This window comes from Mus caroli, chromosome 17, assembly GCF_900094665.2.
Source record: "Mus caroli chromosome 17, CAROLI_EIJ_v1.1, whole genome shotgun sequence".
Lineage (NCBI taxonomy): Eukaryota > Metazoa > Chordata > Mammalia > Rodentia > Muridae > Mus > Mus caroli.
The window spans coordinates 67,032,578-67,047,136 of record NC_034586.1 but is presented as its reverse complement, the minus strand read 5'-3'; the positions used below and the strand labels follow the sequence as shown (position 1 = coordinate 67,047,136).

The 14,559-nt window shown below is 43.4% G+C and overlaps 1 protein-coding gene across 4 annotated transcripts in view; it reads right to left on the bottom strand.

The window, feature by feature from the left end:
* Myom1 (myomesin 1) overlaps positions 1–14,559 on the bottom strand; it is a 112,060-nt gene that overhangs the window by 48,625 nt on the left and 48,876 nt on the right. For all 4 annotated transcript variants that reach the window (XM_029471248.1, XM_021186201.2, XM_029471249.1 and 1 more), the window contains 5 exons: positions 13,649–13,848; positions 10,934–10,990; positions 6,429–6,553; positions 1,097–1,280; positions 598–772 (listed from right to left, as the gene is read on the bottom strand). In XM_029471248.1, coding sequence (XP_029327108.1) covers positions 598–772; positions 1,097–1,280; positions 6,429–6,553; positions 10,934–10,990; positions 13,649–13,848 — 741 coding nt within the window. The remainder of the gene's footprint in view (positions 1–597; positions 773–1,096; positions 1,281–6,428; positions 6,554–10,933; positions 10,991–13,648; positions 13,849–14,559) is intronic.

Genomic DNA, 14,559 nt, shown 5'->3' with positions numbered 1-14,559 from the left:
GAGTTTATAAAGTGCTAATAGTCTGTTCTCTGTTCTTTTAAAATACCAAGGTATACACATTTAGTAGAGCATGTTAGGTCCTCAGAGTCTAATATTACTTTGTATATGAAAGGCCCTTGAGTTATCATTGGAAAAAAATAATCGAAAGAATCAGGGAAGAACCATAAAAAAAAAAACTTTTAGGTGGCATTTTACGTTTCTTTTAAGTGTTTGACATTTTAAGTTCTTTTTCCCAAATATATCACACCAGCCCATACTCACACTTAAACTCATTTGACCAGTTACACTAAATGTGTATATGTCTTCTTAATTGTTTTTAAATTCTATCTATATGTTTGGGGGTGTGCCTGTATATGGAGATGCCCATAGAGGTCAGAAGAAACTGTCAGACCCCCCTAGAGCTGGAGTTATAGGGGGCTGAAGGCCTCTGCAAGAGCAGGATATGTGTGTGTGTGTGTGTTTATTCTTCCACTGGATGTGTATACTACATGTAGTTACAGTGATCCTGGAACACGCATGCACACAGACAAGTGAACAAGAACAGGAAAACACACCTGTGCATACACACACACACACACACACACACACACACATTACCGTGAGCCCTTCACCGGGTTGTTATTGCAGGGTTCCCACTTGCCAGAGCCAACAACACTGGCCTCGATGTAGTACCCAACCAGTTCTTTGGCATCTCTGGACTCCTCCCAAGACACCACCACTGAGGTGTCTGTATTTCTACTTGGGATGATTTTGCCAGGGGCTTTAGGTATATCTGCATAAAGAAGAAAATGGTGCTCAAACTCAAGGTCATTGAATCCATTTCATCTCCATCACATATGCGGAAACACACATTCATAATTATTTCATACGATCATGTAATACATATAGTTGCTCTGTTTTATAATGAATTGTGCTGAAGAAGTGTCAGTTAGGAAGCATTTTAGTAAGTGGAATATCTGTGGATACTGAAAACTATATCTGCTGTTGAAACCTGTGATGTTCGCCTTGCATGAGCAAAGCCACACTATGCGTTTTTGGTTTGGAATTTTCTCTTAACCCACAAGGTCCCAGTTTCCTGGTCTGACCCTCTACTTACCAAGTTTGTCCCCTACGACGGTCACTTCAGTTGTTTCTGAGGGCTCACCAACTCCTGCTGAATTTGAGCAGCGGACACGGAAGCGGTAAGACTTCCCCTCCACCAGGTCAAACAGAGCAAAGCGAGGAGACTTCACTGGGAGTTCTGTGTTGACCCGCTGCCAGTTTTCTGCTCCCACATCACACTGCAACAGGAACGCTGGCATTACTGGAAGCCCCTTGAGCACGCAGAGGGCCCATGCTTATTTACTGCCGACAAACCACCCTGTCTTTTAGAGCTGGTTTAGAGAAGAGGTATGGGGGGGGGAAGGGACATTGGAAAGCCACAGGATGCAGCTGCACCGAATGCAGCTTCCTAGTCTGTTTGATAAACTATTGTAACACTTGGCTTCATGTGAATATAAACAAGCTATCCACCTACAGAAGTCTTTACTTCAAGGATAGGGTTGATGGATCTGATAAACTGTCTTCAATACTTACATTTCTGAAACATTGCATCTGGCCTGCACTCAGTGGCCACCTCCTGGAAAACACCTGTCTAGGTTACCGCCCTTCACCAGTGTGGAAGAATTCAGGGCCTTCTCTTGCCACCTTGCCTTGCTTTACTTAGTGACCAAAACATTTGTCACTAGTAGAAATGTATTTATTTATTGTCCCCTCTACCGGAAGGTGCATTCCATGAGCTCAGGGGACCTCCTTGCTCACTGTCCTACCTCAGCCTAGAGGGGCACTCGGAGTTTCTTCTCCGAATAAATGAACCAATGGGTAAGGTTACAGAAATCAAAAGATGCTCCTCTGTGAAAATGCGCCCGACTTTTAGGATAAATCATAAAATGCTTTTTAAAAAGACAGACAAATTTAAAGATATTCAAGTGTGTAGTGGCACATGTATGTTACCTCAGCCATCAAGGGGCTGAAGCAGGAGGAAAGTCATGAGTTTGAAGACACAAGGGCTACAGTGGCTTCCAGGCCAACTGGGATGCAGAACAGACTCTGTCTCTAAATAAATAAATAAAGCAATGGATAAATGAATAAATTCAATTCCTACGGTGACCTGGAAACCCCTGAATGAAGATATAAGTTTACACACTGACAGGACGTAGCACAGTAAGAAGTCCAACCAGATAGGGCAGCCTGAAGACATGTCAAAGACCTACTACCAACTCCGCTCACGGTCAGCAAAAGCACACACTCCGTTGCTCTTGCCTGAGTTTGTTACAGGATAATTTTTGACATAATCTTCCAGAAATCTATATTTTGTGAGGTAGACTAGCTGTCAAAGATGACACAGAAGTTTCCAGACACTATTCAGCATGACCTCTGTTGACCTGACATGATTCGGTGGCATGGCAGAAGGGACTCAAAGGGTCTGGTCCCAGCCAGTAATAACCTGGATGACCTTGGAATGAGAAATGGGTGCTCCTGGTCTCAACATCATCATCTGTATAACAGGTAAATTTAACAAGGTGAAACTCTGGTGTTCCTTCAGTACACTTCATGGAAAAGTGTCATTTGTATGTGTGATGTGCGAGACTCTCCCACGTCGTTATATTCTTGGCGTGCCTCCTCAGGGAAATACAGAAGCAATTATTAATAATTTTTACTTCCATAATAAAAAAAAACAATATCTGCTTTCGGCCATGCTATGGATAATATAACCCATTATAACTGAACCCGCTCAGCTGCAATACCACCATTATTGAGAGGAACAACTGTAAGCTCTGGAAGCGGCCCAGCATAACGCAGGAGGATTATCCCTGATTTCAAAGGCTCGGAACTAAAAGTGTATACAATTTTAGAATTGTGCATGCATGCATATGTGCGTGTGTGTGCGTGCGTGTGTAAAATCTACATAGACTTTACTGTTTAAATATCCCCAACCTAAAATCTAAAACATTTTGAGTGTGTAGGATTGGATCATGAATTCAGATTTTTGTATTAGAGATGTTCATCCTCTAGTTGAATTTATGGATCTGTGCTAAGATTACCCATGTTAAAATACTACCTCTGCCTTGTAACCACTGTGTGATTTGGGAGAAATGATAAAATCTACCAATGACTCAGTTTCCATATTTATAAAATAGGCACCATGAAAATAAAAATATGACCCTCACAGGGTTGCTTTTAAGAATTGAGAAGGTTCATTACTCGGCCTCTGGCAAACACCGCTTATTTTCATTCCTAAAGATAGAAGCAGTGTGAGCGAGAGACGTTCTGTGCCTGACAGAACCAGGTTTTTGAAAGAGAAATGAGAGAAAATACCCAAGACATGAGATATCTGAGGGCAAGTTTGAGGCTGGAAAGAACACAGGATAGGGTAGTCTAAAGGAAGCCCTTGATTCACCTAGTTCTCTTGCTACTGAAGCCCTCCGTTACAACCGTCTTAGCAACCGCAGGCACGGCTTCAACATTATTTACTATGGGACTGTGGCCCGACAGACCAGCGCACAGTTCATGTGCACACAGATCCCCAGTGAAAGCCCCATCAAGTGTAAGCAGGGGATATCTGAGGAGACAGCCTGGGCTGTATGAGCAGTCTAGGCTGGTGAAACCATGTCAGGAGAGCCGAAAGTAAACCTGTCCAAAGGCCAACGCCTTCCTCATAAATGGCTCGCCGGAAATAACTAGGCTTCTAGCACAGTGGCTTGACATTTAGAAAATTCTGTAAATGCATCCTAGGTCTCTGAACATCCTAGGTCTGTGCCCTAACTCCTCTAGCATCCCAGATGCTAAAAGAGTGGGATACCCTCTGTGTAACTTCTCCACGCTCGTAAATATTATCTTCTATTCCATCCAACTGAGCATGCTGGTAAAAAAAAAAGTATTTAATTGTTTAATAACAGATGATATGTATTTTGATCTGGGAAAGTTACAGACTTCTCATGGAAAAATTTAGATTGACGTGACCAAAGGAAAAGGTCAGCAGAAGCCAGTGCTGACTCGTGTGATAACCACGTCTCAGGGTAGGTTGTTCTGAGTCACTGTCTCAGCAACGCAGTAATTACAGTCCCAGGGCTAATTCACAGCCTCTTCCTGTGGAGTGTGTCAAAGAAATGCAGTGAGCGTGGGGTGGGGGGTGAGATATACCAGGAAGTACCCATTTAGCTATTATTCTATCATTGCTTCTATTAACGTAGAAAAATGCCTAGGATACCTCCCAAGTTATATTTCATTTGGGGATGACATGTATAAAATATGAAGCTATATGTATACTTTTTAGATTTCATAAACTGCACTCTTGGAAGATGCCTATGGTGCACGGGAAAAGTGTCACAAGTTTATTGTTAGCAATTTGCTGGAAATAAGAAGGGGGCCATCCCACCTCGGGGACCTCTGAAAAGTTCACTGCAAGAAAAGTAATAAAGAATAAAGAAAAGCCACAGGCCCTGACATGTGTTACTCTGGTGTAATTAGCAAGAGCCACCAATGTGAGGTAAATAAAAGGCTATTAAGATGTTGACAAGTCTTACTAGTGACATGGCTCAGGGTGATAAAGGTCACTGCCATCAAACCTACCTGTCTACACTGAATCCTGAGACCCACACGGAGGATGGAGAAAATTAACTTCTATAGTTTGACATCTGGTACATGTGGTGCCCATGGGCAAACACTATATATATGTATGAGTGTATGAGTGTATGAGTGTGTGTGTGTATACATACATATATACATATGCATATATATCATAATTTATATGATATTTAAAATGTGTATATTGAAAGATCTATATATTGAAAGATCTGTACATAACTAGGCTGGTTAACACTTTATCACTGGGTAGGCAGTGCTCATGAGTTAGTGCTTGGTAGTGAAGGTGTGATGTTTTCTTTAGTTGAATAGCCACTGGTAAGGCACCTATGCTCTTATGAGCAATCCCCAAACCATGCTCCTGTAGGCAACCCTAATGAAACCCATTGGGTTACCCAAAAACCCAAACAACAACAACAGCAACAAAACCTCTAAAAACAAAATAAGACAATAGGACAGAGAAAGAGGAGGGTAAGGGGGAGAAGAAAGGGAAGAGAGAAAGATGTAAAATCGCATGAAAATGCCATGGTGGAACTCATTTTTTTCTTTTCTTTTTTCTTTTTCTTTTTTTTTTTTTTTTTTTTTGAGACAGGGTTTCTCTGTATAGTTCTGGTTGTCCTGGAACTCACTCTGTAGACCAGGCTGGCCTCAAACTCAGAAATCTGCCTGCCTCTGCCTCCCGTAGTGCTGCCACCACGCCCGACAGGAACTCATTTATAAATAAGTTATAAATAACTCATTTATATATAAATGATCAGAGTAACAATCTAGATAAAACAGAAAAATTGAGTTCCAGATTTGGGGGAGGAGGGGAGGGCGGGGCTCCTCTTATGTAATTTTACAAAGATGAAATTTTAAATCATAAACATTAGCCTCATTTTTTGGTTGACAACAGCGCATTACTCTGAATAAATACATAGATGTGTTTACATGTCAGACAAAAAAAATTAAACAAAACAAAAACAAAAAAGCTTCTCCATTAGATCCTAAACTTGTTTTTGTGGCAGAGAGAACAGAACCAGAGGCATCACAAATGGCCTACAGCCCTTATGCTCTAATCAAAACCTCATCAACAATGGACTTGGAGCTTCGTGTCAAATTCTTCTTAAATCTCCTTTCCGGGAGCCATGCTATCATGGAGTCCTGTGCCCTTTGTCTGCCGATTCTCATGTATTTAGTGCTTGTTGCTGTCCTCAGTAATGCCCTGGCCTGCCCCTGCTCCTGTCCCTGTATCATTCACTCATCAGAGCTCCTTGGATATGGCATGATCAATCGGATGGGCTCTCACATCCTCCTCACCCAGCTGCTTCGTTGGGTGCTGCCCTTCGGTGTTCGGGTCCCCAACGTGAGTGTAAGATGTTTGGGGAAAAGACCTGGCATGTCAAACTGTTCTGTTTTGTTGACTGCTTACACAGCGATGCACGAAGGCTCACTGTCCTCACCGGTCCCTACCATCTACAGTAGTACAGAGTTCTCTTACCATCTACCCTCATCATGTCTCACAACCCTCCTCACGACGTAAGAACCAGTAGCCAAAGAGCCAACACTAGAGTGAGGAGCCTGCTCTAGAAAACACCGCCCTGCAGGCAATCTGTAGTTTCAGGGACATGAGGGAATCTCAGGGTGCCGTGATAAAGATCTGTGTGGCATATATACTTTTAACAGAGACCGTTCATAACCTGTAAGGGTTTAAACAACGTAGAGTATTCCGAGTGCTGCCCTCCTACACTCGCCTGTCATTAGAAATGAGCAAGGCTTAAGAAGACCATTAGGAAGTGGCATGGCTAACAGTGCTGGGGTCTTACCTTTTCTACAAAATACATAATGCCCTCATGGCCTCGCTGCCCAGGGGGTTTCCAGCTCAGCACTACGTAGCTCCGGGTGGCCTCGGTGACAGAGAGGTCTGTGGGGGGCCCAGGAATGACACCCTCTGAAAAACAAGGTAAAGTGAGCTGCACATATTCGGGGGAGCCAGGGACACGTACATGGAGAACCAGAGATGCTTCTCTCTTGGTGACCCCACCATGTGAAGGGCCCTTGCCCTAAGCTTTTCTCTAGAAAACAAAGCCGTTCATTTGGTTATCCACATGATACTGTTGTGCATTTAGCAGACAGACCGAAAGGACCTGGGACTGGACTTGTGTCTAAATGGTTTATAGTTGAATGGGTGAAAAGCCAAGCTGAGCCATGCGAGGCAGTGTGCGCTTATTTTCCAAAGCACATAATGTGCAAACTCAAGTCTAGAGTGGGCCATGAGATGGTGGGGCTGGTTAAGGTCAAGGTCAGAAGTGGGAGTCACAGGGTATTCTCTGGATTTACCTCACCATTCTGGCATCTTCTTTGGAAAATGCCTTTCCTCCCTTCCTCTTGTTCCTCCCTTCCTCTTGTTCCTTCCTCCCCTCCTCCCCTCCTCCCCTCCTCCACAACAGCTGAACTCCCTGCCACCTTGAAAAGATTTCTTTCCTCAAAACAGTGCTCAAAGGCATTTCTAGAAACATAAAGACATCCAGCATCAAGCAACACAGACTCAACATATCTGGTATCTAATTTTAAAACCCCACGTATGTATGAAAGCAAGAAAATAACTGTCTATAGAGAGAGGGGAGGAGTAATTATTAGTAACAATCCCAGAGGGGCCGCAGGGCACAGAGGATGAAGGCTGAGGGAGCACAGCATCAATGAGCGGAGGAACAATTTCAAGTGATGCCAAGTTCCTCCTAAAGAAGAGGAGGGAGAAGAGTATACAGCAAAAGATATTTAAAGAACCAAGAGTGAACCCACAGGCCTGAGAAGTGTGTTGAGCCTACACATAATACATAGGATGAAAACAACACCCAGTGATGCACAGTGTGAATCACCCAGTGATTCTAAAGCCAGCGATAGAGGCAATATCTTAGAAGCAAGCAGAGAAAAAAAAAGATGATGTACTACAAACTCAGGGACAAAAATCACAGTGACAACAGTTACTGCGATAGCCCAGAACTGCAGCACACTGAGCTAAGCTCACTCTGTGTGTGTGTGAGTGTGTGTGTGTCTGTGTGTGTGAGTGTGTGAGTGTGTGTGTGCGTGTGTGTGTGTCTATAGCGATCCCAAGTCATTTTGCTATTTGGTTCATCTATCTCAGATGACTGATTTCAGATGTCCTGATAGGAACACAGAGAGATTTCCTATCACTAAAAAGAATCTACTTGGTGATTTGTTTACTACAGAAATAACCACAGTGTCCTGGGAACATAGGCTACCTCTGCGGAGGGCTGTCAGAAACGGTTCCTTTTTGACCAATTTAATATTTGAATGCCTAAATATCAACTTAATACACTAATTTGTATCAAGTTCTTGTGTTTCCCATGGTATAAAAACTCAGCAACTTGTCAAGACAAAGCCTGTTTCGACTAGCTTTGTTATGATCAAATATACACCACTGGGAAAGAAGAGGGAATGTGTCACACCTCCCTAAGTCAGTATCTGTGTCATTGAATTGTGTCACTGAGTTTCAGTGAGAATGGCCCGTCACCCCCAAGTCTGTTAATGTCAAGCCACACTCTATGGGTCTCAGGAGTGCTCTCTTCATGGGGAATTAAATTATGAAGCTGCTCCTGGATTCATTCATTTTCAACAAACCAACTCAAGAAAAATATGTACATTTCGAGGACTTTTGCCGGAGTTTTAGGTTTAAAGTTAAAATATGCAGTGACTTGTTTCTTCCTACAAGATTTACTGTTTCTAACTTGGAGCATCAGGATTGGGCATATGTTCTAGAAACTTCTTCTGGGGACTGGTTTCAGTGTGTTGTGCTCAGAGTGATTCTTACCGTGTAGGACATGCTCTGAGCAACAGTTTGACGCCAGCTGTTCTCACCCGTTCTGCTGCTTTCTTAGGCTAAGTGTCACTTTCAGTACCTTTTAGCTTTCATTCAACTTTCCTCTGGCTGCTTTTAATGCTCTGGGATCATTATTTAAAGCTTGTTGTCTGGTATGTGAGGTTTTTTTTTTCCAGACAGGGTTTCTCTGTGTAGCCCTGGCTGTCCTGGTACTAACTCTGTAGACCAGGCTGGCCTCGAACACAGAGATCCACCTGCCTCTGCCTCCCAAGTGCTGGGATTAAAGGTGTGTACCAAAGCCCTCCATGCGCTCAAGGGACACAAGGGCTCCCCATGGAGCCTGGCAACCGCAGCGTGGCTCCCACACCATCATTGCTGCCTCTAGCTGGACTAAACTCTCTGAAGCTCTGCATGGAAACTGTCAAACTGGAACTCTATGTTCATCGAGGATATATTAAAGAACACATATTAAAGACCTTTTCAGACACGCAAAGGTAAGTTGATTGATAACTGGAAAATCCGTGTTAAGAGAAAGTTGAGGGATGTGCTTCTGCCGAAAGAAAATCTGGTCAGATAGAACTCTGGAATCTAGACACTGAAAAGAAAATAAAAGTGAAGGATGCAGTTGCACATGCTTGTGAGAGATCTTGTTTGAAATGAAGGAGAGGAGGATGAAGGAGAGATTAAAATGTGAGTAAACACAGAAACGTTCTTCAGGGGCTAGAGAGACGGTACCTTCTCCTCCACCATCCTGGGGCTGGAGGAAGGGCTCCATGGTTAAGAACAGCAGCTGCTCCTTTAGAGGAGCAGGGTTTGGATCTCAGCAGACACAGAGTGGCTCTCAACCATATCTAACTCCAGTTCCAGAGAATCCGCTGCCCTCTCTGTCAGGGGTACCAGGAACACACAGATGCACTTACATGAAGCAGGCAAAACACTCATACACAAAACAAAGATGAAGAGATCTTTAAAATGATGGGGTTTTGAAAAACAAAAACAAAAAACAAATGAACAAAAAACCCTCTTTTCTAACTTTTAAAATCTCTCTGAAGAATAGATGACTACTTGAAGCCAATACAATATATTAACATTTATGATCTATACACAAATACAATGTATGACAATGGCAGCACGGAATGGAAAAGGTGGGCTGATAATTAAGTATATCAAAAATGTCAAATGTTTAAGCTTAAAATAAAGAATGACATAATGTAGATGAGAGAGAATAATTAAAACATGTCCAAGTCTGAAGAAAAGAGAAAATGGGAAGAAGAAAACTGGTGTCATCAATAAACATATGATGACAGATTGAAATTCAATCATGTCAAATAATCGCACAAGGGCCTGTGACATGGTTCAGCAGGTAAAGACTTCCTGCTCAGCCTCAGAGCCCACAGAAGAGCCAGGCAGGCACGGTGTCTGCCTGCTGTGCCTGGGACACAGAGACACAGGATTCCCAGGGCAACCTTGAGAGATGTGCTAGCTAGAACCCGTGAGTTCTCACTACCATGAGACCCTGTCTCATTAGGTAGAGAACACCCAAGAAAGACACTCCACATGCCTGTGCATGTATGTGTACCTATGCACATACAAACATGAATGAACCACACACACACGTATGCATATGCAGGTAAGAATGTAAAGTGGAACTATCATTTTGGTAAACAGCAATTTCTTTGAAATAGAACATGCACCTGCCACACGGCCCACCAATCTCTCTCTAAGTAGTTACCCTAGAGAGGTGACAACCACATAGCCATGCAAACACAGATGGCTCACAGGAACCTCGAGCAGGGTACAGGTACGTTGGAATTGACTGATGGCTACATCTATATGATAAATCACAAACTCAGTATGCTGGTGAGAGGTGAGTATGCTCTTATTTATGCAAAATGTGGCCAATTCAAACTACGGTGTCAGGAAGCAGGACTCGGGTGAGAGGGAGACGGAACCATGAAAGAACATGATAAGGTAGAAGTGCCGGGCATGTCATGATGATGTGCACACACATGAGGCTTATCAAATTTATCTCTGACATGTGCACAGTTCATCGTATGACAACTGCTTCCCAATATGTCGTATAAAATGAAACGTGATCCTTTGGGGCCTGGTAGTACAGCTCATAGGGTGAAGTATGTCCTCGGCCTGTCCATGGCCCTGGGCTCCAGCCTCATCCCCCGCCACCCCACACCTCACCAATCTGCCTTCTCAGGATGTTCTTTCAAAAGCTTTACGGACAATAATATATTTTTATGAGCAAAGAAAGCTAAATCACAGCCGGGCGTGGTGGCGCACGCCTTTAATCCCAGCACTCGGGAGGCAGAGGCAGGCGGATTTCTGAGTTCGAGGCCAGCCTGGTCTACAAAGTGAGTTCCAGGACAGCCAGAGCTATACAGAGAAACCCTGTCTCGAAAAACCAAAAAAAAAAAAAAAAAAAGAAAGCTAAATCACACAGACAACAGTGGCGTCTAGCGAGGACAGAGTTTTTACCTGTAGGCTCCTCTTCGGTGACAATGATCTGTCCAGTCCAGGGTGCTGAAGGATGACCTGAACGGACAAGTATAAAGGTCACAGATGTTCATTTGTGCTGTTGTCTCTTTGATAAACCAATAAACTGGCTGCATGAGTCAAATGGGTTCTAGTTCTCTTGTGTAAATTCCTAATGCGTCTCTATCAATGTGCGTAAAGTACTGGGTGACGCATGCCCCTCCCTGACAGTGTCTGGAGTCTCTCTGGACTGTGCTAAATTGTGCTCCCATAACTGCTCAATACACATCCCCTGAAGCAAACAGGCTTTCCCATGCCTTCTTCAGAGACAGCACATTTGGAAGAAACACCACTAGGACAGTCAGAAGCCTAACAGCTCTCTATCTTTAGAGGAGGCAGGATAAGGCAGGAGAGCTGCATGGGAGCAGGCCCTTCCTATTGTTTTTGAAAAGTATTGTCCATGGGAAGTCGGTCTGAATCCTTCCTGAGTGAGGAAGAAGGAAGAAAGAGTATAGAGGTAAAGACCAACACCTCCTACTGGGTTGTCTCACCCAGCCTTAATATCAGGGGATGTGCCTAGTCTACTTACAGCGCACTGCGCCACGTGTCATCGATATCCCTGGGAAGCCTGTCCTTTTCTGAAGGTAAATAGAGGCTCTGGGTGAGAGGGAGGCAGGGGTGGGTGGGGGGTTAGGAGGAGAGGAGGGAGGGGAAACTGTGATCGGTGTGTAATATACTAGAGAAGAATAAAAAAAAATTTAAAAGAAAATAAAAAGAATGGGGTGGGCTCTATCTTGTGACCCTGAAAGCATTAAAAAAGAGAACGGCAGGTGGAAGAGAGGGCTAAGCAGGTAAAGGGGCTTGCTCCCAAGCCTGAGGACATGAGTTCAGTCCCAGGGACCCGCCTGGAAGAAGGAGAGAACTGGCTCCTGATAGTCGTTTGTCCTCTGGCTTCCACATGAACACAGTTGGCATGCATGCCCACATACATATATACACATATACCCACACAGGTAGGTAGATAGAAAGATAGATGATAGGTGGATAGATAGATAGATGAGCAGATGGATAGATAGAGGATAGATAGATAAATGATAGAAGATAGAGGATAAACATAAACAGATAAATGATAGAAGATAGATAGATAGATAGATAGATAGATAGATAGATAGATGGTAGATGACTAGACAGGTGATAGATAGGTAGACAATAGAAGATACATACATAAAAGATACATGCAGGCATAAATACACACATACATATATACACACACACATACATATATTCATACATACATACACACATACTTTAGGGAGGAAACAATGGCTCAATCTTGCGTTACTAGGGGGAATTTCCATCCAAGTCTGCACAGGAACCAGGAAGGCTCAGAGATGACAGTGTTTGTTATTCACAAACGTCTTGTTTTACAGGCATTCAGAAGGAGTAGAAGAAAGTGTGAGGTGGAACTGCCTAAGAGGAGTCTACAGGTGATGGTATCTTTCTTGGGGTTTTGTGATATCACTAGAAGGAACTAAGGCAAAGGATAGAACTTTATGTGCGGCATGGACCTGTAACTCGCCCCCCCCCCAAGGGTTAGCCCCTAGCCCCTGGGGTATTTGGTAGCGTCTGGAAACTTTCTGGATTAAAACAGGCAAAGAATACAGTCGCCGCGTCACAGGCAGAGACGGGGCTGTCTGTAAGCATCCCACATGCACAGCCCTTCACAACTGCTGGCCCAGTGACGAGGGCCATGGGACAGAATGAAATGTTACTATCTAGGGATGCTTACGATGTTATTATAGACCCTAGTATTGGGGGTGCCATACAGGTTCCCGTAGAAAGCAGAATTTATGTACATGGCTTTGGCATTCAGACTTGAAAGATAAATAGATGTAAATAGGTAAAATAATTATCTTTATAGGTTTTTATATTATATTTTAATTGTGTATCCGTGTGCATGTGTATGTCTTTGTATGTGAGGGTGCATGTGATTGCATATATACCACAAAGCACATATGGAGGTCAGGGTACACCTTGCAGGAGTCAGAACTCTCCTTATACCACGGAGGTCCTGGGCATTGAACTCAGATAGGTCAGGCTTGGCAGCAGGCACCTTTACCAGCTGAGCCATCTTGACAGCCCAAGATTATTTTATATTACCTAAATGGAAACTCAATTTTTTTAATCAACAAAGAGACGCTCACAGGGGTTCAAGATTAGTGCTTTGATGAAGATGTCAAGGTCAAGAAATTCACTTTGAACCGTAAATGCAGTTATATTCAGAATACACTAATAATGTGGATAAAAATGATCTTCGAGCTATTTGTTCCCATAGTTCATTCCGCACCTCATGCTTATTATACAGATTGGCAAGGTACACTTCCCTGAGTAATGTTTTTAAAAAGATAAAATAAAATGAGAGTTTTAAAAAACGCTCAGAAGAAATAATGAATCAAAAACAAATTATTTTTTATCCTCTTGGGTTTTCTCCAATCACGGGATTTTTCTGATGGGAAAAGGATTTCGTATTCTTGTCTCCCTCTAGTGGACAGGAGAGGAATTACTTGTAGTGACATCTACCACAGGTTTCTTGGTTTTGTTTTGGATTTTGGTGGGGTGGGGGTGGGGGGGTTGTTTGTTTTGTTTTGATTTGATTTGTTTTGTTTTGTTTTTGCTTTTGCTTTTCAAGAAAGATGCAGAGAAATGAAAAGGACTTACTTTTTAGTCTAGCTTTCTCAGCTGGATCCAAAGCAGCCACAGGCTCAGAAACTCGGGATGGCAGGCCTATTCCAGTTTTATTCACAGCTCGGACTCGGAATACGTAGGAACGGCCTTCTATCAAGCCAGTGACTGGAAAGCGAGCAAACTTCACAGGTGTGTCATTGCACTGAGACCAGGTATCTGTGCCCACCTCACACCTGAGGGAAGGGAGAATTAGCGGGATGTCAGGCGGACTACGGCTAAGGTGCAAATTCACCCTCTCACTTCAGATCTTCCCTGTGTCAAAACATGGAACTCCTGCCTGGCTCCCTAGTCCTAGACTTCAGACACTCAGTTCCTCTCAAGTTCAATATGTCTTTTTAAATTTTTCTTTTAAAAAAACTCAAGTATTTGTGTGTGTGTGTGTGTGTGTGTGTATGTGTGCGTGTGGTATGTGGCTCTATGTGTGTGTATGTGACTCTGTGTGTGTGTCTGTGCATGTGTGTGTGAGTGTGTATATGTATGTCTGTGCCTGTATGTGTGACTGTGTGTGTGTGTGTACGTGTGTGCGCACAAGTGCCACAAATTGTGTTTGGAAGCCAAAGGACAACTTGAAGGAGGTTTTTCTTCCTCTGTCAGGTGGGTATGGGCATCTGTCCACCTGTATTCACTGCATCTCACCAGCCAGCAACTAGACATGTTTGAACATGAAGACCGAAGCCTCAGACCTTTCTAAACAAGCAGCTGATTTGTCTTGCGTGTCAAGAAGAGGAGTGAGAAAATCACGCAGGTACCCAGAATCCTTTCTATTTTGTTTTTTAATGTGTATGCGTGTTCTGCACGTATGTGTACCTGCGCCCCACTTGTACACGGTGCCTGCCAAGAACAGATGGAGTTGGATCCCTTGGAACCGGAGTTGCAGGCAGGTG